Below are 26,220 nucleotides of genomic sequence, written 5' to 3' on the forward strand. Positions count from 1 at the left end.
GTTTCCCTCTCGAAGGCCCCCAGGCGGCTCTGGTCCACAGTGTGCCTGGTGATGGTGGAGGTGGTGTAGCTCGTCCAGTACAGAGTGTCCCAGCCACGGTGGTACGCCAAGCCCTCCACCGAGCCCACGTCTGCAGGGAGAGGATGGCAAGGGGTGAGCACTTTTGGGTCCAAAGCTTACGGGGGGGTCTGCTCTGAGGGATGGGAGAACTGAGTCTGAGGGGACACACTGGGGGCAGAGTATGGAAATCCTTCCTTCCAGCTTCTCAGCCAGGAACCTGAGCTGCACACCCAGCCCTCCTCCCCATTAATGATCAACAAAAGCTTTAATGAAGTAGCAGTGAGAGATGGAACCTGCTCTCCTGGTCTCAGTAATAAAAGCCACCTCGAGTGCCAAATGTAAATACGCTCATTAGTGAGAGCGTTTATAACCCTCGCTGGAGGTTCTCCCTGGTGATGCAGAGCAACAGCCACAGCCCTTCCTACAGCTGTGGGAGCCAAGGAAACCGAGCGAGTGCAAAGCGAGGGCTGGAGGTGAGGGCTGGGCTGGGTAAGGTCTGCTCAGCCCCCACAGCTCTGCCTGGCCATGAAGTGCAAACAGAGCAGATCCCAAATCTGCTGCAGCGTGTTTCTGGAGCAAAGCACACCCACGTGCACGGCTGAGCCTCGTGATGTGCTTTCTGTGCCAGAGGGAGCACTGCGACTGCTCCTGACATCCAAGGCCTCTGCCACAGAGGAGGCTGAGAATTCCCAGCTGAGCTCAGCGAGCGTCACTCCAAACACCAAAGAGTCACAGAACATCCAGTGCTGGGAGGGACCCGCAGAGATCACCAAGGCCAACTCCAACGTGAACCAGGGAAAGGGAAACTCAGGCAACACATGTGGCAGCTCGGGAGGAAGGGGGGCTAAGAAGAGTGGGGTCTGAGCCCTCAGGGACACTCACTCTCAACAATGGTTTTGCGTCCCGTGCCGTCATCGTTGATCTGCTGGATGTTACCGAAGTGGATGTCGCTGTAGAAGATGCGGTTGCTGCCTTTGGAGCCGTAGCGGTAATCGAAGGCCAAAGCGATGACGTTCTTCATGTGCTCAGCATCCTCGAAGGGTTTGATGGGAGCGTTGAGGTTGTTCTCATCCGACAGGTGGATGCTCTTGAGGATGGTGCGCTCCGAGTACAGCAGGTAGCCATCGTAGTCGCGGCAGCTGACGCCGTCCTCGGCCAGCATCCCGTGGGCACAGGCGCACGTCCGCTGCCCCCCGCCACGGAACAGGCACAGCTGCTGGCAGCCACCGTTGTTCTGAGCGCAGACGTTGGTGCCTGGGTGGATAGAGGAGCTCAGATCTCTGCCCTGAAGGCACAGCAACCCGACCGTGCCCCCTCCACCCCGCGCCCGGCCCCATGGGCACCCAGCCCCGACGGACCCTTCTGCCGCGCGCGGTTGAAGACTTTGATGTCCTTGAGCTGCACGCCGATGCCCGTCCGCAGGGACACCGACTCAGTTGCGTTGTCTTTGCTGCCTCTCTTAATGGAGCCATTTGCATGGGTCCTACAACAGGAAACGGTCATGGTGTGGCTCGGCCCCAGCAGGGTCTTCTGCTCTGAGCCCATCCCCACCAGCCTCCCCAGCAGTGCTGGCTGTGGGGACCCCACCTGTCACTCCAGTAGATGTAGTCCTCAAAGACTGACACGGAGAACATGTCCATGTTGTTGCTGGCCAGCACCACCTCACGGTTCTCGCCTGTCTCCAGGTCTATCCGCTCAATCTTGTCTGTCCGTGCGTCACACCAGTACAGCTTCCCATCCTGAGGAGAGGAGAAACCATCCCATGGTAGAGCGCAGACGGGGCCAGCCCCGAGGCAGCCCCACACCTCCACCCCATCTCAAGGCTCAAAGCACAGCCCTGGGCTGCTGGGTGGATGGAGAGGGGTCCGAGTGGTCCCACAGCGCCCAGCACCACAGGCTCCAGACCCTCCACGCACACTCCTCTCCTCCCCACACACACCTCGTAGTCGACAGATATCCCATTGGGCCAGCTGATGCTGACATTCACCAGCACCATCCGCTCGGTCCCATCCAGGCGCGAGCGCTCGATGCGGGGGTACTGCCCCCACTCCGTCCAGAACAGATACCTGCAGGGACACAGCAGTGTGACCGCAGGGCCCTTTGGCAGCACCCTCCGACCTCAATCCATCCCCCAGGCAGCAGCTCCCCCCACCCCCCGGCCACTGACAGCGTGCATTTCCTCACCCCTTCTCTGGGTGCACGGTGATGGCCCGCGGTTTGTCCAACCCCTGGGAGATGACCACGTAGCGGAAGGATCCGTTCAGCCTGGCCACCTCGATGACATCAAAGCCCTGATCTGTCCAGTAGATGTTTCCTGCACAGAGGATCTGTGAGTGGCCCCCCCCCCCCCCCCGGCCCCAGGGTTCCCCCCCTCAACGCAGACCCCACTCACCCGCGATCCAATCCACGGCGATGCCCTCCACGCGCCCGATGCCGTTGGTGACCACATCCTCACGCCACGTCTGATCCCTCTTGGCACGGCTGATGGTGCTCAGCCCCATGTCCACCCAATAGATGGTGTCGTTCTCTGCAGGCAGCGGGCTCACGTCGGTGACCGCCATGGGAGCCGGGGGTGCGATCGGACAGGAGCTGCACCGACCTCCCCAACCCAGAGCCCCGCAGCACAGCCCACACCTCACCTGCGTGGAAGTCGATCCCCACGGCCAGCGAGGTCCCCGACACCGGAACGAGGGCGTCTGATTTGTCATTGGGGTCCAGAGGAATGCCACGGATCCCCTCGTGGACAGAGTAGAGGAGGAAGGAGCCGACGCCTGCAGCACATGGGGATGCTGAGGGCAGCGCTGGGCACATCCCACCGACAGACGCCCACCAACAGGGGGATGTCCTTCATGCCTCTGCTTTGCTCACACCCCTGCCTGATCACGGACTGAGCGGGTGAACACAGAGGGGAAAAGCTGCCCTCACACAACCCGGATGGGATTGCTGTGAGTAAAGGAAAGGAAGGAGACACTCTAAACTGAGAATCGACACAGCTGGGGATGGGATGGGGCCTCTGACCGTGGGGCAGCAGCAGAGAACGGCAACAGAGCCCCTCCTGGCTTCGCTCTGTGACCAGGGCTGCACCCAGAGAGGTCTGCACTGCACCCCCCGGCTCAGGGCCTCACACAGCAGCGCTGATCCCCAGAGCTCCTTATGGGGCACTGACTGCATTGTGGGTCCGGGACAGACAGACAGACAGACACAGCCAGCCCCCCCCCGGCTGCCACCTCCAGCTGAGTGCTGGCACAGAGCGCTGCATCACGGCAGGGCAATGTTGTTATTCCATCCCTGCCCTGACCCAGATGGTGCCGTAACTCTGCCAGCGCCAGCCAAAAGGACAGAACACTGCGCACACAAACAGCCTTTGAGCGGTGCTGGCACTGAGCACCATGGGGGAGGGCTCTCTTTTCTCCAAGGATGACGGTGGCAAACAAGGTAGAGCTTTGGGAGCAGCTGGGGGGACCACTCACAGCTGCAGGGCTGGGACCGCACAGTGACTTCAGCGCCTCGGGGAGCAAAGCCAACACAACACCACGCTTTCCACTGCCCCTTCCATGCGGCGCTGAGCCCCAGGGCTGCCCCACAGACATGGGCACAGCAGCACTGACCTTCACAGGACTGCTGCCCGCTCTTCAGGCTGTAGCCAGCAGTGCACATGCAGGAACGCGAGGTCTCCGAGGTGGGCAGGCACAGCTGCGAGCAGTCGCCGTTGTTCACGCTGCAGGGGTTTATCCCGGCTGGATGGGGAGGTGAAGGGTGAGGGGCGACGCAGGGTGGGCGCCCCCTGAGGACTCCCCCCACTTCATGCAGCCCCCACCGGCCACTCACCCTGCTGGATGCTCTCATCGTACACCTTCATGTGCATCACCAACGTGGTGCTGTTACGCAGCACCGTCACCTCCGTCCCGTCCTTCTTGTTGCAGGTCCCCATCCTCTCCGAGGCCTGGTCAGCCCACCACAGCTTGTCCCCTGCATGCAGGGTCAGGAGCATGCAGCAGCTTTCCCCATCCCCTCCTCCCCCCGCAGCAGAGCCACGGCTCCACACAGCTTTAAGGCGACGGCGTGGAGGGAAGGGGCTGTGCCCACTCTCAGGGAGCAGCAGCAGGCCAGGAGGAAGGCCAGGACCCTGCAGCCCATCCCACAGCTCTCACCCATGATGGCCAGCGCGGTCGCCTTGCTCAGCTGACTCTTCACTGCCACAATCACCTCCAAGTCGCTGCCATCCAGGTTGCATCTGTTGATGGTGCCATTGCCGGAGCTGATCCAGTACAGTTTGCTCTCAGGGTAGTCGATGGCCAGACCTGGGAATGAGGGAGCAGCGATGTCAAAAGGATTGACATCATCGGGAGGGGAAGGCGGTGCTGGCGGAGGAGATGGGAGCCCCCAGGTTGGGGCGATGTAGGGGGACACCCATACCAACAGGGCCCTTCTGGTTGGTGAAGAGAAGCGTGCGGTTGCTGCCATCCATGTTGGCCACGCTGATGTTGTCCCCATCCGTCCAGTAGAGCTTCCTGCAGTGAGGGAATGGTGAGCTGGGAGGGGGGCTGAGCCCCACAGAGATGGCCCACGCCTGTGTGTGTCAGCCCAGCACCCAGCACCCAGCACCCAGCACCCAGCACCCAGCCTAGAGCCCAGCACCCAAATCAGCACCCTACACCCAGTACCTACAGGTGCAGGCTGACAGCTCCATCCCTGCAAAGCTCCATGCACGCTGCTGCAGCTTTGTGCACGCACTCCTGGGACACACACGTTGGCACCCAGCTCCTCACGCACGCTCCGTGCATGCACACACCAGAACGCAGCCTGCTCCTTCTTGCACACCCCGCAAGCACCACCTGCACCCATCTCTCCCTCTCACACCTCCCACATGCGCTGACACACGTGGTGCACAACCTGTTCCCTGCACCACACGTGTGCTGCGTCAGCTGTGCTCTCACGTGTGCCCACGGTGGCACTCTGATGCTCCCAGACCCCACACGTACCCATGGAGGGGGTGCACCACCAGGCAGTGGGGTTTATCCAACCCCTGGATCACGGCGTTCTTGAAGGAGCCATCCAGCCGCGCCACGTTGATCTGCTTCTTGTTGGTGTCGTAGCTGGTCCAGAAGAGGTTTCTGGAAACCCAATCCACAGAGAGGCCGTGAGCGTTCGGCAGGTCTGAAAAGCAACAGGGAGGGACAGAGGTCAGCTGGTTCCACGGGCTGTGCAGGAGCGACGGGCTGCCCTGCGGGCAGAGCTCCTCCGCGCCCACCCGCAGACACGACGGTCTCCACGCCAGTGCCATTGATGAAGGCTCTTTTGATGGTCTGCGTGCGCACATCGGACCAATAGATGCGCTGCTCCACAGCGTCGTAATCCACCACGGTGACGTTGTCGATGTCAGGGACGGTGAAGGAGATGATGTAGTTGTAGTAGGGGTTGTCGATGTCCACGCCGCGGATCTCCATCTGCCGTGCGTACAGCAGGAACTTCTTGAACTCTGCGGGAAGAGGGAATTTGGTGGGACCTCAGCCCTGGGGGGGGCTGAGTGCATCCCAGTGCCCGCAGCCGCACCGTAACACGTGGTGTTGTCCTTGTCCAGCTTCATGAGGTGGGGGCAGGCGCAGGACAGCGTGCGGTTATAGTTGATGAGGCAGAGGTGGGAGCACGGCCCCTTGCCTCCATTGGCTTCGCAGGGGTTGGGCGCTGCGGAGAGGACAGGACGTCACACACACACAAGGACCCCTATCCCAGTGTGCCCCCCACCCCACCAAGGCTCACCCAGGGGCTGCCGGGAGGGGTGGTACACCTGCAGGTCGAAGGGCTGCGTGTTGGTCCTCTGCACCACTGTCACATTGTGCCCCGTCCATTTATTGGCCTTGGCCAAGGTGTTGGTGCGCCAGTCGGTCCAGTACACCTCCCCCCCATAGAGGGTGACAGCAAAGGGGTGCGAGAGGTACTCGTGGCCCCGCAGCACCTCAATGTGCCCCGTGCCATCGTACAGGGCTGAGTAGATGGCATCCGACCTGCGCCCGATAGATGGGGACAAGCGGTGAGAGCACAGAACGGGATTCAGTGCAACAGCAGCAGCCCAGGGTGTGAGCGGCCACCGCCCCGCACGGTGCTGAGCTGCATTGCACACCGCAGCCCCCAATGCAGAGAAAACCCAAAGCAAAGGCTGGAATGCGTCACAGACACCAACACCCCATACAGAGCAAAGGCTGCAAGCCAAGCAGACGAATGGCAGAACAGCACAGCAGACGTCAGGGGGTGGGGATGGGCACCGCCCAGGGGGGGCTGCAGGGGGGGGACCCGAACCTACCTGGCGTCAATCCAGAGGATGCGCTTCTCCAGGTAGTCCACGGTGAGCCCATTGGGCCACCCCCCAGAGCCCGTCTCCTTGTGGATGGTGCGTCGGCCTGCACCGCTCATGGAGGCGGCCTCGATACGGGGCAGGCTGGCATCCCAATCCGTCCAGAAAAGGATCCTATGGGAACAGCGGGGCAGCGCTTAGTGGGGATGCAGCAGCACTGCGCTCCCCCCACAGTCCCAAGGAGGGTGAGCTGCTCTCACCCATAGCGGGGGTCCAGGGCGATGGCCCGCGGGTGCTCGATGTCCCCCGCCAGCAGCGTTGTGCGCATGGTGCCGTCCAGCTTGGCCACCTCGATCTGATCCAGGTTGCTCTCCACCCAGTAGATGTTGCCGGCGATCCAATCCACCGCCAGGCCCTCTGGGGTGGCCAACCCGTACTGGATCACCACCTCAAAGCTGGTCAGAGCTGTGGGGTGCAGAGCAGTGGGGCTGAGGCCAGCTGCCCCCCCCCCACCCATGCCGCCTCATCCTGAATGGGTCCCCCCGGCTCAATGGAGGCAGGCGGTGGGGACGCATCTGAGATTTACGCCCTCCTACAGCTGGCCCTGAACCCCAGCAGATGCAGCCCCACATCTGCGGTCCTTCCTGCCCCTCTGCAGCACTGCAGGCATCAGAAAGCACAACCGAGTCGGGGCCCCAGGCTTTGTGCTCCCAGATGCTGGGCTGCAACTACTATTAGGAAAGCACTGGGAACACTAATTAACTCCTACGTAACGAGCAGCTTTGGAGACCAGAAGGGGATCATCACCAGAGCTGCGGCGCTGCACCAGAGCCCTTCCTTCCCAGGGCCCTACCCTGACCCCTGCAGCACCCCGGGACTACACACCCCCATTCTCCAGCAGTTTGCCCCTGTAGATCTTGTCCTCCACCACATCAGTCCAGTACAGAGAGCTCTGGTTGAGGTGGAAGTCCAAGGCGATGGTGTTGCGCAGTCCAGGCACTAGGACGCTGTAATCGCCGCGGTGCAGATCGATACGACGGATCTCGTGGCGGTTGGAGAAGATGATGAACGGTTTGAAAGGGTCTGGGGACACAGGGAGAGCTCAGAAGGGGACGGGGACACAGCAGAGGGACCGGCAGACCTCAGTGGGAGGCAGCTCTGCCTCACGTCCCCCCTGTCCCACAGCAGCCAGCAGAGTCTCGGCACAAAGCAGGAGCCCAAAGCCTCAGAGCCCTTCCATCCCCCCAGGTCCTGCTCGGTGCTGCAGGATCAACGCCACCCAGAGGAGGCAAAACCGCGAGACCCTCACACCACCCCTGGCACCCACCAAGGCTGCGACAGCTCTCGCCATCGGGCTCCAGCATCCAGCCCTCGTAGCACGAGCATTTGACGTTGTACTTGTCCTGCTCGCACTTCTGGCTGCACTTGAGATGCTTGGCGCAGTAGCTCTGGATCTGGCAGGTCTTGTTGTCCGCTCCCAGCTCCATGCCCAGGGGGCAGGAGCACACGATGCCCTCCCCAGGGGCCACGGTGCAGTTGTGGCTGCAGCCACCATTGTTCAGAGAGCACTGATCTGCGGGGAGGGGATGGGATGCGCAGGTCAGCTTCATCCCTGTGCACGTCACCTCCGCCCCTGCACGCAGCCAGGTCCCCCCGCGCCCAGCACCCAGCTCACCGCACAGCTCGCCCTCGTCGGAGCCGTCCCCGCAATCGTCGGACCCATCGCAGAGCTTCTCTGGGGGGAGGCAGATGGAGGTGTTGTTGGCACAGGTGTGCGAGGGCGGTTTGCACACCAGTGACTCGCAGTTCTCCTCGTCCGAGTTGTCCTCGCAGTCGCTGTCCCCATCACAGACCCACGCTTTACTGATGCAACGCGCTGCAGGAGGGAGGAAGGAGGGATCAGACCCAGGGACGGCACTCACTGCACCCCCCACATCGAGCCCAGGGTGACCCCAGTGGGACGTGGCTCTGAAGTTCCCCTCTGCCCCACTCTCACCCGAGTCCTTGCAGCCAAATTTGACGTTGGGGTCGCAGACGTGGGTCACCCCCTCGCAGTTTTTCTCGTCGCTGGAGTCCATGCAGTCGGTGTCACCGTCGCAGCGCCAGCGCATGGGGATGCAGAGCCCATCCAGGCGGCACTGGAACTCGTCGGTGTGGCAGCCCCCAGGTGGGCGCGTGGCTGCGGGGGGGGGGGCACACAGCTCAGCGCCTGCACCCGGGGCTGGGAGGTTGGAGAGGGGCAGCAGTGGGGCCAGAGAGGATGGGAGCTACGGGGGCACCTGGAGGGAGGCAGAGGCTGCAGGATTCCCTGCACGAGGGCAGCGGAGCCCACAGGGTGAGATTGTTCCTCTGCACCCATCTCTCTGCCCGGCTGTGCCCACCTCCCCACTTCTATCACCCATCGCCCATTGCCCCCACCCCCAGAGCAGGGATTCGGGAGCAGCAATCGGCTCGGCCAGCCCTGGGCTCACCCTGATTGGTGCAGTTGGCATGAGTCTCATCGCTGTAATCCCCGCAGTCGTTGTCCCCATCACAGGTCCAATGCACGGGGATGCAGCGCCCGCTGTTGCATTTGAACTGATTGCTGGAGCAGGAGTGGCTGCAGCCTGCCTCGTCGCTGTTATCCCCGCAGTCATTGTCTGGGGGGGAGAAAGCAGAGTAAAGGACTCAGAGAGCACCCAGAGCTGAGGAGGGCTGGGCAGAGACAGCGGGACGGAGGGGGGTTGGGGGGAGAAGTGGGAACAGCGGGGTTTGGGCAGAGCACACAGACAGACAGATGGACAGACAGACAGACGGATGGATGGACACAGGGTGGTGGCAGCCCCTCTGGTGCTGGCAAAGGGACCCCTGCAGGGGTGGCTGGGCTGCATGGAGAGCCCCACGGCTCCCACCCGTCCTCTGGTCCCCTCCCAACCCCCCAACATGCTCACCAGGCGCAGCCACAGCACCGGTAGGAAACAAAACACAGAAACTGCATAGATCAGCCATGGACCTGGGGGGGAGCTGGGGGTGGGGGAGCTGGGGGGCACCCAGCACCAATGGAACATGGGGGGCAGCGTGGTGAGCACGAGGTGCAGCCATGGGGACACAGCACAGCCATGGGGGGATGCCAGCTGGAAGGAGCCCCAGCTGCCACCAGGTTTGATGGGGATTTGATTCTGATGATGCCGTGGCACTGGCAGAGCGCCCCGCCACCTCACCCTGCACTTGGTAACGCGGCTGCTAGGCTCGTTGGCAGCGCTGCACAGCTCTGCTCTGCTGATGTCTGCTGAGTCTCTCTGCCTCCCCTGTATGGGGATCCTCAGCATGAGGGGGGTGGGCAGAGTTGGGAGCTATGCCCTCACTTCTGCAGCACGGGAGACCCTCCCTGACCCTACAGCCTGAGCTTCCCCACAGACTGCATATGGGGAGCACTGCACCAAGCTGTGAGAGCCACTGCTGCAGCATCTGGAGAGAGCCGGCCTGAGGGGGCTGCGGCACTCCGGGTTTGGGGGCAGGATTTGGGGGTTGTGTGGGGGCCAGGGGAGGGGCCGGTGCATGTTGATCTATGCACTAACCGGTAGGTTTTGGACAGTTCTTTTCGTCAGAGCCATCCCCACAATCTTTTTCTGAAACACAGAACCAACCAAGACAGGAGGGTGGGCACAATGACAAACACAACGCCACGGCACACGCACAGAGAGCAGCACAAGGATGGACACACCGACAGGGACACACAGACACACTGAGCCGAGGGAGGGGAGGTCAGAAGCAGTGGATGTGTTGCGGCCGGGGGGGTCCTGCTGTCAGTGCAGTCCCCTGCCCTTGGCTGCACCTGGGTGGGGGGACAGGAAATGCACAGCCCCTCAGCGGAGCAGCTCCAGGGGGGGCTGACCCAGGGGGGCTGGGGGGCTCCAGGGAGCAGCTTTCACCCCACAGCTCTCTGCTCATCCCCTGCGCACACCAAGCGCGCTCTGCAGCTCAGCGCACGCCTCACCTGCTCTGAAGCCACTAATTAACCCTAACAATGCAGAGCTGGTAGGAAGAGGAAATGAACCTGTGGGGAAGGAAGGCGGCCTGGGGGCAAACCCTTCTCCCCAGCCCTGACCACAGAGCTGAGCCCTTCGCTGCCTTCCCAGAGTTTTGGCACCTTGCAAGCAGCGCTGAAATGCGCACTGCCAGGCTGCTCCTGCAGCCCCATGCAGCCAAGGCAATGCGGGTCTCAGCGCTTGCAGCTCAGCCAACACCTCCTCCCTGCACTGCTCTGGTGCTCAGCAGGAGTGCCCTGCAGACAGATGCGAGCTCCAAGTCTGATCTCACCATCCCTGCTTGCCCCTTCCAGCCCCTTACCGTTGTCGCAGCGCCAGTTGATGTTTATGCAGCGGCCGTTGTTGCACGTGAACTGTGTCAGGGGGAAGCAGGTGGGGTAGGCTGCGGAGGAGGGAGAGGCACCGTCAGCACAGCCACAGTCCTCCCCCATCCCGAGGGACCCCCACTCACCGCACGATGCCGATTCGTCCGAGCGGTCCCCGCAGTCATCATCCAGGTCACACGTCCAAGAGATGGGGATGCAGCGCCCGCTGGCGCAGGAGAACTGGTTGGGGGAGCAGGTCCGGGCTGGGCAGGTCAGACAGACAGATAGATAGAGCACCATCAGCCAGCAGCACCCAGGGAGAGGAGCCCCCCAGGCACCAAACCTCCCCCAGGCCCCAAAGCTCCCCCCCACGGAGCTCCTCACCCGAGCAGGTGGAGTTGGACTCGTCCTCGTTGTTCCCGCAGTCGTTATCACCATCGCACAGCCAGCGGTTGGGGATGCAGCGGTTGTTCTTGCACTTGAAGCGGTCCGAGGGACAGGTGTGCTGGTCTGTGGAGGGGGGACACGCTCAGGACCGGCCCATTCCCCCCCAGACCTCCAATCTCACCACAGAGGGGTTACGCACGGCACAGCTCGGGCGCCTCATCGCTGTTGTCCAGGCAGTCGTTGTCCCCGTCGCATTTCCAGCGCTCCTGGATGCAGCGGTTGTTCTTGCAGGCGAACTCTCCGGGCTGGCACTGAGGAGGGGGGATGTAGGAGGGGTTGGCTGCAAAGGAAAAGCAGAGGGGAGGGGAATGGCTGTAACCAGGAGGTGTGGGGACAGCAGTGGGGACAGCAGCGAGGACCACCTGTGTCCCAGTGCCCACACAGCCGCCCCACAGCTTCCAGACACGCCGCAGCCGTGAGCACAGCAGGGCAGGACGCAGCACCTCGGCATGCAGACCCCCAAACCCCCCCATCCCCCAGGGAAGTCGTACCCTCACAGGTGACAGAATCTGCTCCCAGGATCTGATCCTCAGCGCAGGCGCACTGCCGGCCTCGCGGCGTGGCCAAGCAAAGGCTGCTGCAGCCACCATTGTTGACTCGGCATTTGTTGGAGCCCACTGTGGGGACAGAGAGGGGCAGCAGAAAGGGGTTCAGCACTCAGATGGTTGCTAGCTCAGCTCCCCAGGATCCCCAGCGGGCCCCACGGCTGGAACACGACTGCAGAACCCAATTCACCAGCACTGGGGTTCTCCCAGGGGATGTGGATGCCCCGTCCCTGGAGGTGTTCGAGGCCAGATCGGATGGGGCCCTGGGCAGCCTGGTCTGGTATTAAACGGGGAGGTTGGTGGCCCTGCACACAGCAGGGGGGTTGGAGCTTCGTGATCCTCGAGGCCCCTTCCAACCCGAGCCGTTCTGTGATTCTGCGATTCAGGCGCTGAACCAGCCAGTAAGACCAGGAGGGAGAGGGAGAAAGGAGGGAAGGAGGGAAGGATGTGGGAAGGATGTGGGATGGAAAGCTGAGTGTCCAGGGTATAACCAAGTGCGGGCAGCTCTTCAGCAGGGCCCTGCCTCCCAGCCTGCCCCTCCTCCAGACCCTCGGCCCCCCACCCCAGGCCTCGGGTCCCTGCAGCCGCTCGCCTTGCTGCTGCTGAGCGTCGTACATCCGGATCTCGAAGATGGGCGGGCGCTCGTTGCGCAGCAGGCTGACAGCCTTGGAGCTCTGGTCCAGGCGGTAGATGCTGCCGCTGCGGTACTCGGTCCAGAAGAGGAAGCTGCTGTAGTGGCACAGCCCGAAGGCGTGGTTCAGCTCCGGGCCCTCGTAGATGATCTGCAGATGTGGAAGGAGAGGACTGCTACCAGATGCACCGTGGGGCAGCGCCATGGGGCGGGACGAGGGGGGGCAGAGGCGAGCCAGCCCCGAGGCCATCAGGGAAGCCAAGGGCACCGAACTACCTTGCGCTCGGTGCCATTGAGGTAAACCATCTCAATGCGATCATAAAAAGCATCCACCCAGTAGAGGATCTTGGCTGGGATGTCCAGGCTGAGCCCGTTGGGCCACAGGACGGTTTTGGAGGTGATGAAGACGTTGCGGTTGGAGCCGTCCATCCAGGCCCGCTCGATTTTGCCCCTCTTGCTGTCCTTTGGGTCCTCCTCCCAGTCTGTCCAATACATCCACCTGCAACCAATGCTGCCATCACACACAGACCCACCCCACGCAAACAGCACCTCAAAATCCCAAATGCATCCCATGCACAGCCCACACACAGCCCACACACATCCCATACCCATCCCACACACCCCACACACAACCCATACCCATCCCACACACCCCATACACACCCCATACCCATCCCACACACATCATACGCACCCCATACCCATCCCACGCACACCCCACACACAGCTGTGAGGACCCCCCAGGCCCTGCCCTGCGCCCACCCATTCAGAGGATCCACCACGATGGCTCGTGGATGCGTCATCTTCCCCTCGATCAGCGTCTTGCGTGTCTGAGCCGCCTTCTCCAGCCGTGCCACGCTGATGGTCTTTTTGGGGCCGTCGTCGGTCCAGTACAGGTTGTTCCCCATCCAATCCACGGCGATCCCTTCCACGTTGTGGATTCCTACGGGGAAAAGCAGCGTTAGGAAGCAGCGTGAGGATGAGGAGCAGTGCCAGCCCTGCGGTGCTCGCGGCACCATCTGTCCCCGCAGCAGCACACCGTCCTTCAGGATGGTCTCCCTCTCCGTGCCATCGATCTTCTGCCTCCCGATCAGGTAGCTGGTGGTGTCAGCAAAATAGATGAAGCCGGTCTCAGCGTGGAAATCCAGAGCGCGTGGGTTCATCAGGTTCTCAATGGGGATCATGTGCTCGTCCGGCACTTTGGCCCCCATGTCCATCCCACGGATGATGCCGGGACGCCCTTTGCCGTACACCAGGAACAGCTCGTGCTCGGGCTCTGCGGGGACAACGGGGCAGCTCCAGCACCGGATGGGAATTTGGGCTGAGTGTGAGGGGGGGAAGGAGGGCTGCGTGCCCCCTGGAGCAGCACAGGCGCAGCACTCACTTTTGCAGGACTTCCCATCGCTGCCCAGGCTGAACCCGGAGCGGCAGCGGCACGTGCGGCTCTTATGGCTGTTCCCCAGCAGGCAGATATCAGAGCAGCCCCCTGGTTTGCCAAACTGGTCGGGTTCACAGGCATGGCTCCTCACTGCAGTGGCGGAGAGCAGAGAGGGGCTCAGCACAGAACACCGTGCAGCCCCACGTGCCCGGCCCTGAGCCCCCAGAGCGCACAGAAATCCCTTGATTACTTTTACGTTCTGGAAAATGCCAGGCGGGCTGCTGGCACTAAGAGGATTTTCAGTGTGTAAATTGATTAACTGCAAGAATGGGGCTGGAGGTGGAGCAGCATTGGTGGGGGGGGGCAAAGCACACAGCATCACTGCTGGGACCTGCCGGTGCTCACAGCCCCATCGTGGGGATGGGCAGCCACGAATGTTCCACAGTGCTGCCCCTGCTCTCAGTTCCCTTTGCTCTCCAGGGCATTCATCACCCAGCCTGGGATGGCTGCTGCTTCCATCCCTGCTGCTCCCGTCTCCTCTCCTTCCTTCCTTCCACTTCCTCTCCTTCCACCTCTGCTGCTCACATCACACACCAATGACACACAGAGCCCACAGAGGTGCCAGCTGCCCCAGGAGCCGTACCCAGCAATACCCCCAACCCCGAGCTGCTCACTGCCTCCCATCCCTCACCCCACACACTGTGCCACTACCAAAGGACCTCATCATCCCATCCCATCCCATCCCCACCTGTGGGCTGCCGCCGCTGGTGGTAGATGTGCAGCGCTCCTCCTTTATCCACGCGTGTCACCACCTGGTACTCCGTGCTGTTGAAGCGGTTGACGCGGATGACGCTCGTCTTCTGCTGAGCGTTGGCGTTGTCCGAGTTGGTGGCATAGAGGTAGTTCTCAAAGACTGTCAGGCCGTAGAGGTGCTCGATCTGAAGGCACAGAGAGCGGTCAGCACACGGAGCCCAGCCTTGGGGTACTGCTGTGCGCTGCAAGGCAGGAGACGGGGGTCCCAGCATGTGCCATGGGGCAGGACATGGGGGCCTCAGCGTGTGCCGTGAGGCAGGAGATGGGGGTCTTGCTCTGCACCACGGGGAGGAGATGGGGGCCCTGCTGCGCACCACCGAACAAGAGATGTGTCCCACTCACCAGGATGCCCTGGATGATGGTGTGCCGGTTCTTGCCCTCGTAATCCACCACCTCAATGTAGTCCAGGTAGGCGTCAGCCCAGTACACCAGGCGGCTCACCAGGTCCAGGGTGATGCCGTGTGGGAACACAATCTTACTGTCCACCAGCTTGGTGCGGTTCTGCCCGTCCATATCGCAGCGCTCCACTTTGGGGATCTGCCCGTAGTCCGTGAAGAACACTTTGCTGCCAGGGAGAAAGAGACGGCGCTCAGCGCATGCACTGCACAGCCTTCCTGAACGCCTGCAGCGGACGGATGTGAGCTGCTCCCCACTGGACCCCACTCTCCCGGCCCCATAGCCATGCTCACCCCATGGCCGGGTCCAGTGCGATCCCTTTGGGGTTGTAGAGCTCCAGGTCCAGCAGGGTGACGCAGGTGAGGCCATTTTTGTTGCAGACAAAGATCCGGTCGTCGATGTCATCCACAAAGTAGAAGTTGCCCGTCAGCCAATCGATGGCCATCTGCTCCACGTCTGTATGGGGGGGAAGGGATGGAAATCGGGGGGGGTTGTAGGGCAGGAGCTGCCCCATAGATGGGGACACACAGCACAGCACACAGAACCACACAGAGATGGAAGCAAAGAACCACAGAAGTGATTTAAATCATACGGACCCCCCTGCCCCACTCTGCCGTGAATGGGGACACCCACAGCTTGGTCTGTCCAGGCTGACCCCACAGCAGCCCATCCCACAGAGCTCTCCTTACATCCTCACATCCCATCCAAATCTCCCATTTCAGTTTGGGGCCATTTCCCCTCTCCTTGTCATGCAGACCCCAATGAAGGCTCCGTCCCCTTCCTCCCTACGGCCCCAGTTGGGGTCCTTGGAGCTGCACTGCCCACACTGAGCACTGTGCCCATAGGGAGGGCTCTGCAGGTGGGGATGGCTGTGTAGGGTGAGCAGCACGGGGCTGGGGTACAGCAAGGTGCAGTATGGGGTGTAGCAATGGGGTTCAGGTGCAGCACTGAGGTTGGAATGCAGCAATGGGGTTGGGGTGCATCATGAGATTAGGGGGCAGCACAGGGTCAGGGTGCAGCAATGGGGTTGGGGTGCAGCAGTGGAATTGGGGTACATCATGGGATTGGGATGCAGGAGCAGGGTTGGGGTACAGCAGTGGGGTCAGAGCGCAGCAGTGGGGTTGAGGTGCAACAGTGGGGTTGGCGTACAGCTTGGGGTCAACATGCAGCACTGCACTGGAATGGAGCAAAGAAGGCTGCGGGGTGACCTCAGTGCAGCCTGCAGTGCCCAAAGGGAGCCTACAAACAGGAGGGGGGTCAACTCTTGGAAAGGGAGATGACAGCAGGACAAGGGAAATGGTGTGAAGTTGAGGGAGGGCAGATGGAGGTTGGATGTCAGGGAAGTGCTGTGCTGTGAGGGGCTGAACAGCTGCCCAGAGAGGCTGCGATGCCCCGTCCATCCCTGGAGGTGTTGGAGGCTGGGTTGGATGGGACCCTGGGCTGCTGTGAAACGTGGAGGTTGGTGGCCCTGCGTGTGGCGGGGGGTTGGAGCTCCATGATCCTTGAGCTCCCTTCCAACTCTGGCCATTCTGTGATTGTGTGAATGCAGCACAGGGTTGGGGTGCAACAAGGGGTGCAGCAGTGGGGTAGGGGTGCAGCACAGGACTGGAGTGCAGCAGGGTCGGGGTGCAGCAGTGGGGGCTGAGCCCCACCCCCAGCCCCATGGAGCAGTGGGGAATGACAGCAGCTGAAGCGCAGCGCAGCACTGCCCAGCACCTCCATAGAGAGGAGCACTGCACCAAAGCAACACCAAACTTTCCCCCACACTTCAGCAGTTGGCGGCAGCGCAGAGCTGACTCACAGTCATAGGACAGAGTGCAGGATATGGGGGGGGGGGGGGGGGCATTGGGGGGGCTCTGGGGCCGTGAGCTCCCCAGCAGCTGCAGGCACAGCTGGGCAATGCTCAGCCGCTGCCTGCAATGGGGGCTGTGCTGCCAGGGGGCTGGAGGGGTCGGACCCCCGGCCAATGCTGGGGGTGACGCACGCTGCTGCTCCTCACCCAGGCTGTATTTTTGCAGCTGGAAAGCATTACGCTCCTCAAAGACTTTTGTTTTTCACATCCCCATCCCACCCCCTCCACTGCAGGAATCAGTTCACAAGACCATTATTATTATTAATTATTATTACTATTATTATTTTCCATCTTTTCTCGGGGCTTTGGCTCCACCCAGATCTCCCCTCACTTTCTGCACACACTCACTCAGCAGATGGACCCCCCATTATAACCCGCAGCCCCTACTGCGCCAAACCCCCATCCATGGGCCCCCCCATATCCCCATCCCCATCCCCATGGGGTGTATGCGGGGGGGGTGCAGCCCATGGGGGGGTCCCCCCCTTCCCTCCTTGCTCAATCCGCTCTGGGTGTTGCAAAGCATTGCAACACTGCCCACGGCCTCAGCTCCATTTATTTGCTCATGTCTGGAAAAGGACTTGGGGGGGGGAGATGGAGGAAAGGGGGGGTGAACTTTAAAGGCTGTTCCTGGAAGAACTGCGCTGCTCAGAGCTGCAGTGCAGCACTATGGGGGCCGGGGGAGGCCAGACCTGCACCAGGAGCACACAACCCCCCCCCCCCCTCCAAATCTGACCCACACAGACGCCGCCGCCGCAGAGATTTTGGGGAACCGTTTTTGCTGAGGCAGCATAGAACTGCCCCCCCCCCCCAGTGTGAATCAGTCGCTCTGCAAACGCATCCATGGTAGCAGGAAGGAAACGCAACCTCAGCTCTGACTCAAACATTGCAACACCGCTCCGGGATGGATGCAATGGAGATTATCACCTCAAACCCCCCAGCACTGCAGGGACCCGAATCTCAGCTGCCAGAAGGGAGCACATGCCAGGAGCGGGAACATCCCAGACCCTCCCCAACACCCCCCACCGCAGAGCCCATCTGAAAGCCCCCCCACCTCCCGCCCTGCAGTGACCCACGAGCTCCCAGCTCTGCGCTGCTCCGTGTGCAGATGGAGGAGCAAAGCTCAGTTCCGTTGCTGCTCTTTGGAGGGGGCAGCGGGGAGCCCTAGAAAAGCCGCAGTACGTTTCAGTTCAGAAACGTCCCCAAAGAGGAGCGGAGGATGGTAAGGGATGCCCTCCCTGGGGCTCCATGTTGGGTCCCCTCCTTTCTTAACACCAGAGTGATTTGTTCCATACATTCACATCATCCCATAACCTGAAGGAATTTCTGCCTCATCCCTCCTCACCCATCCACCGCCCTGCGGAGCACAAAGCGCCCTCTGTGGCAGCAAAGGGATCCATGGAGAAACGTTGCTCCTGGGGACCCATTTTCCTTCACTGAGGTGTGCTAAAGGGACGGGGCACAGCCACAAAGCCACCCTGAAGGGCTGCAGTGGGGACAGTGGGATTATGGGGTGGGACGGCACTGCGCTGTGTGTGCACCCCAAACCCCCATAGGGCACATGGAACACCTGGGGGCTGCTGCCCACCCCTCTGCCCACAGTGGGGTGAATGGGGATGGGCTGAGATGAAGGAAGGGTAATTGAGGGGCTTCTAATTAACTGCTCAGAGCTTAATGAGGTCGTTTCGTGGGCAGAGCTGCTGCTGGCTGTGACGGGGAGCACCCCCAGGCCTCCATGGGATGCTGCAGGAACCCAAAGGGGTCCCAGGATGGACTGATGGACGTACAGACGGATGTGTGGTGCCACCTCTCTGTGCTCCACAGGATCCCCAATTAACGTGGGAATTAATTTCGCCCATTGATCTCCAGCAATGCGGAAGCAGCGCTGTGCCTCTGCTGGGGGGCATGGAAAAGGGGGGGGGAGGGGAAGGGGCTGCAGCCTGACCCCCGGATTGCACCAAATCCACAGCACCGAGCTGCAGCTGCAGCCCCCAGCAATTGCATTGCATCGGCCATTCCTGCAGCACTGCACTGCACTGCACTGAGCAAAGCAGAGCACGCAGAGCGCTCAGCATCGCAGCAGAACAGAAACACAAAGAAAGCAATCCGTGCGTGGAGCGGCGCCCATCCCTCCTTCTTGCCAAGCGCATCCACAGCAGAGCCTCTTTCTTGGCTGCAGGGAGGAAGAAAAACAGCCCTGCATGCAAAGCGGGGCAGGAAAGCATTAATTCCTCCCTGAATCCATTCACCCTGCAGCTCTGCTGCTTATTGGTTGGGTCAGGAGAGCGGTGGGGCTGAGATGGACTCAATGGAAACCTCCTGGCCATGCGTGTTGGAGGGAGGCAGCTGGAAAGGGATTTCAATAACGGGCTGGTTGCTGTTGTTTAAGGCTTATGATGCAGCCAGGATGGAAAGTTCTGATATTTCAAACCCCTTCCTGGGGGTTTGGTTTATGAAAGGCAAAGAAAACATGAAACCTCGAGGTGAGAATTGATAAATCAAGAGATTTGCAGCCCTTCGCCAGCAACAGCAGCGCTCCAGAGCGCGCAATGGAATGCACTGCAGCACGAGGCAATGCACTGCCCTGCAATGCAATGCCTACAGTGTGTGGGGCAGCTAACCCTGAACCCATGGCTGTGGCCATGTAAAGCACTGGCACCCAAGGGGAGCGGAGAGGGGTCTGTGTGGGACCCCCAGTGCTGTCATGGGGCCCATAAGGAGATTGGGTTTTGTCTTCATCTCCTTGAAAGCCCCCTGGAAGACCAAACTCCAAAGGAGTTGAGGGCGTCGCATCAGGAAATACATGGAGAGGTTGGAATCTGGTGGAGCAAAGCCCCGGCACAGGGCAGGGGTGGGGGTCAGCCCCCACAGAGGCTTCTGCAGCCCCTGGAATGGATCTGCTCCATGGTGCTGGGCTCCGTGCACAGCAGCACACGCTGCTTTCTGTCCTTGAATGCATTTGGTGCCTGCCAGGATTTCCCCCTGATTAGAAACAGGGCTGGAATTCTCACACAGAGCAGGGGAGGGATTGAGAAAGAGAGGAAGGGAGGAAAGAACAAGTTCCCCTTTCTGCAGCTCGGCGTGGGCAGGAAGGACGGGGCTGCAGCTCCTGCGTGCTCACAACCCCATGGAGGGGGCAGCACCGGACAGGGAAGGAGGAACCGAGCTCCAAAGCGATGCTGTTCTGCTGCTGGTGGGGTTTTACCCTTCCTTCCCTAAGAGCAATAGGTGGGATGCTCCTGGGGGCAGGGAATGGGCAAGGAGACAAACCATAAAACGAGCATGTGCAGCAGCATTGGGGAGCAGAACAGCTGCACTGCTGCACTGAGGGCTCAGCAGCACAGGAGATGGGAAAGCAACGCTGCAGCATCCAGCAGCCCTGGCCAAGCCTGGTTAACAGCATCCAGCACAGCTCCCACGGCACAAGTGACACCACTCATCTCCTTGCAGGGACACAAGAGGGGACAAAACGGGTCCTATGGCACCGGGCTGCGGTGTCCCAGCCCCACACTGACAGCTGGGGCTGCTCGCTCCCAGCCCTGCGGTGCCCTGTGGGATGCAGATGGAGCCCCTCAGCACCAGGGAAGTCTGGCTCCTGCTGTGAGCTGATCAACACCACAAAGCAGCTGCTGCTAATTGGGTTCACAGGTCTTAGTGTCCCTGGGGGGGGGGGGGGGGGGAGTGACATTATCTCCTCATCAGCACGTCCCCAAACCAACCCCAGGCTTTGGGATCAAGGCAATGAATATCTGAGGCTGAAAACCAGAGCCTAAAATGCCAGAGCCAAAGTGCTCAGCAGCACAGAGCTGAGGTGGAGGAGGGACCCCGTGGCCACGGGTCAGCCCTGGATGGGCATCATGCATGCAGGACATGGAAGCACCGGCGCTGAGCTCCACCGGAAGCAGCAGCGCAGCACCCTGAGCTCTGCCCCTCTGCTGCACTGAACGGAGAAACCCAACGTGGCCAGAGGGAACCTCGCAGGAGGGAAGGAGAACGCGAAGTCAGACCTCACAGCAGCGTGGTGGGGATGGGAGGCAAAGCTCAGCCCCTCCTGCCTGATTTCAGGCTGTGAGAGCGATGGCCTCTCCCTGTAAACACACACAGCTCCATCCAGCACACGAACTGGGAGCCGAAGGGGGTGGCAGCGCTCTGCCGTGACCCGTGGGTCCCTCCGCTGCACCTCCCAGCCAACAGCTGACATCCCAGCAGGGAGCAGGCTGCGAGCAGCAAGCCCCAACAGGAGGCTGTGCTGCAAAGCCCTCCTCACACCAAGCAGAGCCACCATCGCCCTCTGACTCACAGCCTGACGGAGCAGATTTGGGGTTGGGATTCTCATAAGCACTGCTCAGGGTGGGGACTGAGGCAAGAGGAACACGGGGCCAAAAGGAAAAGGGGAAATGAGAAGAGTCCCAGGTGCCGGCCATTCCTCTCGGTGTGTTTGCACAGAGAAACCGCTGGACTCACCAGCAACAGACAGAGGGAAGGAAGGGGGAAAAGCCAAAGCCAGACGGGCAGGGAGGAGGAAAACTGCGCAGGAAGAGCTGCACAGCCCAGGGAGCAACTCACGGTGCAGGCTGAGGGAGATGTTGATGGAGCGCTCCTCCACGAAGCCCTTCAGGTTGGGGATCTTGGCACACTTGAGGATGGTTTGGGACGCGCTGTCGCCCACGTGCACCCAGCACACCGTGTCCTCGATGTAGTTGAAGTCCATGGCCGTGGTCTGCTTGGCACTGGTGGGGGTGATGTTGGGCACCGGGGCTCCGCTCAGGTACGTGGCCAGGATGTTCTGGGAGTTGGCAATGAGCAGCACGGGGGGGCGATCCACGGGCTCTGGGGAAGGAGGGCAGAGAAACGGGGCTGTGACAGCAACACACAGCAGTAAGGGCAGCTGAAAGCAGTTAAAGGACCAGAGCCACAGCCCCACCAGGAGCCCGCTGCTTTCCCCAGGCTCTCACCATTCTTGGCTTTGCAGGATCTGTTGTCGGGCTGCAGGAGGTATCCTTCGACGCAGCTGCACGTGTAGGAGCCCTCGGTGTTGGTGCAGGTCTGGCTGCAGGTGCCATACACAGTGCACTCATCAAAGTCTGCAAAACAAAGAGAAAGGGGGTTTGGAGCAGCAAACGTCCTCCTGTGACAGCCGCGTGAGGGGAGGACACGATGTGCAAGGAAGCCCAGCAACACACAGAAAGCAAAGGGAGCTCCAGCACGGCTCCTGGTGAGCCTCACCTCGCAGCCCTGTGCTGTACCAGTGGGCAGAGGGGAAGCAGAAGGAGAACTCTGCTTCACCATGGACTCTTTGAGGCCTCACTGCCCCCTGCCCTCCTCACTGCTCTGCAAAGCTGCACCTCAATTCCCAGCCCGGATCGCTTTCCTGTGCAGCTCCCGCCCCCTTGGTTGGCATGCTGCTTTCTTCTGCGAGATGAAAGGGCTGCTGCACCACAGAGCCCTCACCCAGCGCTGCGTGCAGAGCCGATATCGTCCCCTTCCCACCTCTGCTCAGATAAATGAGGGACAGAGCCACTGCAACCTCTCACCTCGGGACTTGTTCCCAGGATCTGACGGCCGCTTTGACTATGCCCTGCTATCCAACGCCCTTCCCAGCGCACTCACACCCCTGTGTGCTCACATCAGCATCCTTCCTCCTGCTCAGCTCAGCTCTGCACCCACCCAACAGACCCACGGCCGAAGGGAGACCACCGCCCCCCCCAGGGGGGCCCAGAGGTGCTGAGCTCCATGAGAGCCCCTTCGGGGCCCCCAAACCCACACCCACCTTTGCAGCTCCTCCTGTCCTCAGCCAGCTGGAAGGAGTTGTTGCAGTAGCAGGCAGGGCCGCTCAGCGTGGGCACACAGTGGTGCTGGCAGCCCAATGCCGTGCAGTTGGCCAATTGCTCTGCAAAGAGAGGCAGAGAGGTCAGACAGACAGAGCGGAGCTCAGTTGGTTCTGCCCCATGGGACCCTTCCCCTCGTGGAACGGCTCAGTCCCAGGTTCGTATCTCCTTGCTGAAGCACCACAGCATCCAAGAAAATAGCAAGAAGCCCTAAGAATGCACAGCCTTAAGTGGGGAGGGGAGACAATGGCAGGAGCACAAAGGCTCCAATTGCACCACCTCCATCTCCTGGGGGTTTCTGCAGGGGCACAGAAGCCCCCGAGGTGCAGATGGGGCCATGCAGCTCCTCTGGGTGCTCTGCAAGACAAAGCTGAGCCATCAGAGGAAGCTCCTCTTGGCAGCAAAAGAGCTCAGGGCAAGAGAGGCGAGGTGCAGAGGGCAGCAAGCAATCAGCCAGCAGGCAGGGTGGGATGGGCAGTGGGAGCTGGGGGTGCTTGTTAGAGTCTGATGAGCCCCACACTGTGCTCCCACACGTAGGGCTGAGCCTGGTTGGCTGCTGGGAGCATTGGGAGCTGCATTGCACTGCACTGCACTGCACCGCACTGCAGCAGCGTGCATTGCTCACTCTGCACTGCTCCGTTCGGAACCGGCAGCTCTCAGACGACCCACCTCCAGGCTGGACGAGCAGCACCGCCCCAAACATGGAGAAGGGCTGGGGCAGGTGTGGGGCTCAGCACCCATCGGGACCCCAGCAGCACCCAGCAGCTGCCCTGGCCCGGTGCCATCAGCACCTTGTCACGCGTTGCCCGGCCGTGAAAAATGAGCTCTCATTTAACTGGTGAGACCTATTAGCTAAATATTAATTGTCAGCAGGGCAGGGCTGCACAAAGAGCCCCGCACTCCTCCTGCCGGCACTTCCCATGCACAGCCCAGCCCAGGGCTGCAGGAGGGAGGGGAGCAAAGTAGCGTGTCCCAGCATGGGACTGGGCTAAACAGGATGGAAACGGCCCCAAAAGAGCCCCCACCCGGGGCTGGAAGCACTGAGCTTGCCTACAGCACACAGCCCGCCCTGGGGTCAGCCCAGGACACGCACAGCTGATGTGTGCACCGGGCAGCGATGCGTGCTGAGATTTGGGGAGAGTTTCCCAACAGGATTAGCAAGCAGGGAGCAGCCCCGGCGGGGGGGGGGGAACAAAGCTCCTGGAAATATGGAAAAAAATACATCAGCATCTCTTATCTGAACCAGATTCCCAACTCTCCAAGCTGTTAAACCCAGGAGACAATGCAGCTATTTAATGGCCTGCAGGCTCAGGAATGATGGGCATTTACTTGCAAGCGGCTCTGGATAATCTCTGAGTGCACAGATTGCCAGCTCAGCTGCCCCCGGCCGCTTGCTGCTGGGACAGGGGCACGAGCACCTCCACCAGGGTAAATCATGGCCACAAAGCAGCAGGGGAGCTGCCTGGGTCCAACCCCAAACCATCCGCAGCTCAGGGACCTCACGATTCACCCCGGGAAGAGAGCAGGGGGGTATTTTGTGATGCTGTCCCCCCCTACCCACAAATCTTGTTCTGCACAGGACAAGCAAGAAAATGCCAACCCGAATCCCAACACCTACCCCTGCAGTGAGGCCCCTCATCCGAGCCGTCGAAGCAGTCGTGGAGCCCGTTGCACAGTTTGCTCATGTGGATGCACAGCTCGGTGCCCAGGCAGTTGTGCTCGTTGGGTTGGCACCGCGACACTTTGCTCTGAGGGCCTGCAAGGACAGCCAAAGGCACAGCAGTCATTCCCCAAATCAGGGTGCAGCCAGCTGCCCCCCTCCATCACCTCCCACAGCACCCAGCCCAGCACCGAGCACGGGGACGGATGGGCACAGCTCACCCCACAGCAGCGCACAGCAGCTATGGGGCACTGGGAAGACCTGAGCACCCCTGATCCCTGCTGTGAGCCCTGGGGTCCCACGCCTCCCCGGGCGCACAGATGCATGGAACCCAGGTGCCCAAAGCACACCCACAGGTGCCAACAAACCCTTTTGCTCCTCTTGTGCAGGCAGGCAGCTGGCAGGGGGCTGTTAAGCACCAGGGTTACGTGATACCAGGAGCCATAATCTCCATTATTAACACACAAACTTACAAAAGAAGCACAGCTTAATTTTAAGCTTCTCTGAAAAGCAGCACGGCATTAAGGCAAACAACAAAACACCCTGCAAACCAAATAATGCCCCCAAACCCATTAAAAGCCCTCCCGGCACCTCGGCTCCGACCAACAGAGCAGAAGCCCCAGGGTGCAGAGCGCAGCAGGAGCTCTGGGTGCAGCAATCCCAGCCTCCCTGCCCCCAAATCTCTCAGGTTTTAGCGCTGAATAAGGAACTCTCCAACAGCTCTTGCTGGAGTCACTGCTGTACCTCTACTGAGGCAAGAGCAGCATGCAAGAAAATGATAAAATCCCAAAAAAAATCTCCCAACGGGAGACAGCAGTGTGAGCAGCTCCCATGGGGGCACACACCAGATGGGCACCAGCAGCACGGCAATGCCCAGCTCCCATCGCAGACCTGCAGGCTCCATGCCTTGGGGTTCGGGCACTGTAGGACTTATCCTAGACCTGCCAGGCTCCCTTGGGATCCACACTGAGTGCCCTCTGCCCGCAGCTCCGTTTCCTGGAAGCTGCTGCATTACACTGGCTGTGCTTTCGGCCCCAACCCTTGGGCTGACAGCAGGCATTGCTCAAGCGAGGGCTGAAAGCTCCCTGCAGGACAGACAGCTGTGATGGGGACACTGCCAAGCCCAGGACAGCCCATCTTGCACCCCACCGGGCACGGGGACCGCACTCCTCCTGCCCTCATATCTCCATTATGTGCCTCCTTCCTATGGAACAGTGCAGGGACTCAGCCTCCCCTCCCTGCACTGCACAGCAACGCCTGCTGCCCTCAGCTGCGCCGCCATGGAAGTCCATGAAGCACAGGCTCAGCACACAGACCGGAGCACTGGGAAGAGCCAGGCTGGGAGCAGGGGGACACAGACAGCTCCGGTGTGTATCCCCTGTGCACAGGACCCCCCCCGATTCCCCTCCCAAATGGGAGCCTCCACCCCACCCAGCGATGAAACGGCAAATTGTTTCTGGATGAGCAGCCACAGAGGGTTGGGTTGTTCTCCTCTGCCCTTCCCAACTGAGCCCCGCTCTGCAGAGCTGGCAAATGCAGCAGGAAACCTGTAGTGAGGGGCCCCAAAGCCCAGCAGTGTAGTGGGGAATCCCTGCAAGCTCCCACCCAGAGCACACAAAAAGATCCCAGTGTGCCAAGGTGAAAAACTCCAACCCACCGCCGTCTGGTTCATGCAACGTGAGCAACGTTGGGAGAGCGCAGCAGCGTGCCCTTCCTTGCCCAGGAGGTGCCCAAAGGATGGGAGTCCAAAGATCCCATTGCTGTGAGGACAGGATGCTCTCCCAACACATGTAGGCACGCTTCCAGTCCGCAGACTCACGCAGCACGGGGAAATCAACCATAGTGTCATAGGTTGGAAAAGACCTTCCAGATCATCGGGTCCAACCATGTGGGCTGGACTGCAGAGCTGGGGATGAGAACCTGAGCACTGGGCTCTGCTGCAGCCCTGGGGCCAAACACTGCTCCCTGCTCTGCCTTCCAGCCCCCAA

At 61.0% G+C, this 26,220-nt stretch overlaps 1 protein-coding gene across 1 annotated transcript in view; it reads right to left on the bottom strand.

Moving 5' to 3' along the window:
* Positions 1-4: 4 nt before the first annotated feature.
* LOC122193159 (low-density lipoprotein receptor-related protein 1-like) overlaps positions 5-26,220 on the bottom strand; it is a gene marked incomplete at its 3' end in the record, with an annotated part of 29,690 nt that continues 3,474 nt past the window's right edge. The window contains exons 3-43 of the mRNA XM_042893880.1: positions 24,191-24,328; positions 22,515-22,634; positions 21,700-21,828; positions 21,311-21,574; positions 15,189-15,351; positions 14,842-15,064; positions 14,435-14,624; positions 13,693-13,836; positions 13,348-13,584; positions 13,071-13,251; positions 12,585-12,807; positions 12,270-12,459; positions 11,624-11,749; positions 11,272-11,412; positions 11,070-11,195; positions 10,832-10,948; positions 10,682-10,762; positions 9,910-9,960; positions 8,824-8,991; positions 8,349-8,531; positions 8,028-8,228; positions 7,680-7,925; positions 7,238-7,435; positions 6,613-6,817; positions 6,362-6,526; positions 5,821-6,065; positions 5,614-5,745; positions 5,312-5,539; positions 5,043-5,217; positions 4,477-4,571; positions 4,212-4,361; positions 3,889-4,029; positions 3,669-3,797; positions 2,700-2,831; positions 2,453-2,587; positions 2,245-2,374; positions 2,000-2,126; positions 1,648-1,799; positions 1,419-1,543; positions 943-1,314; positions 5-130 (exon numbers count right to left, since the gene is read on the bottom strand). Coding sequence (XP_042749814.1) covers positions 5-130; positions 943-1,314; positions 1,419-1,543; positions 1,648-1,799; positions 2,000-2,126; positions 2,245-2,374; positions 2,453-2,587; positions 2,700-2,831; positions 3,669-3,797; positions 3,889-4,029; positions 4,212-4,361; positions 4,477-4,571; positions 5,043-5,217; positions 5,312-5,539; positions 5,614-5,745; positions 5,821-6,065; positions 6,362-6,526; positions 6,613-6,817; positions 7,238-7,435; positions 7,680-7,925; positions 8,028-8,228; positions 8,349-8,531; positions 8,824-8,991; positions 9,910-9,960; positions 10,682-10,762; positions 10,832-10,948; positions 11,070-11,195; positions 11,272-11,412; positions 11,624-11,749; positions 12,270-12,459; positions 12,585-12,807; positions 13,071-13,251; positions 13,348-13,584; positions 13,693-13,836; positions 14,435-14,624; positions 14,842-15,064; positions 15,189-15,351; positions 21,311-21,574; positions 21,700-21,828; positions 22,515-22,634; positions 24,191-24,328 — 6,804 coding nt within the window. The remainder of the gene's footprint in view (positions 131-942; positions 1,315-1,418; positions 1,544-1,647; positions 1,800-1,999; positions 2,127-2,244; positions 2,375-2,452; positions 2,588-2,699; positions 2,832-3,668; positions 3,798-3,888; positions 4,030-4,211; positions 4,362-4,476; positions 4,572-5,042; positions 5,218-5,311; positions 5,540-5,613; positions 5,746-5,820; positions 6,066-6,361; positions 6,527-6,612; positions 6,818-7,237; positions 7,436-7,679; positions 7,926-8,027; positions 8,229-8,348; positions 8,532-8,823; positions 8,992-9,909; positions 9,961-10,681; positions 10,763-10,831; positions 10,949-11,069; positions 11,196-11,271; positions 11,413-11,623; positions 11,750-12,269; positions 12,460-12,584; positions 12,808-13,070; positions 13,252-13,347; positions 13,585-13,692; positions 13,837-14,434; positions 14,625-14,841; positions 15,065-15,188; positions 15,352-21,310; positions 21,575-21,699; positions 21,829-22,514; positions 22,635-24,190; positions 24,329-26,220) is intronic.

The sequence above is a fragment of the Lagopus leucura genome, unplaced genomic scaffold, assembly GCF_019238085.1.
Source record: "Lagopus leucura isolate 7727_CA_CO unplaced genomic scaffold, USGS_WTPT01 261-1_obj-0_obj, whole genome shotgun sequence".
In the NCBI taxonomy this organism is placed as follows: domain Eukaryota; kingdom Metazoa; phylum Chordata; class Aves; order Galliformes; family Phasianidae; genus Lagopus; species Lagopus leucura.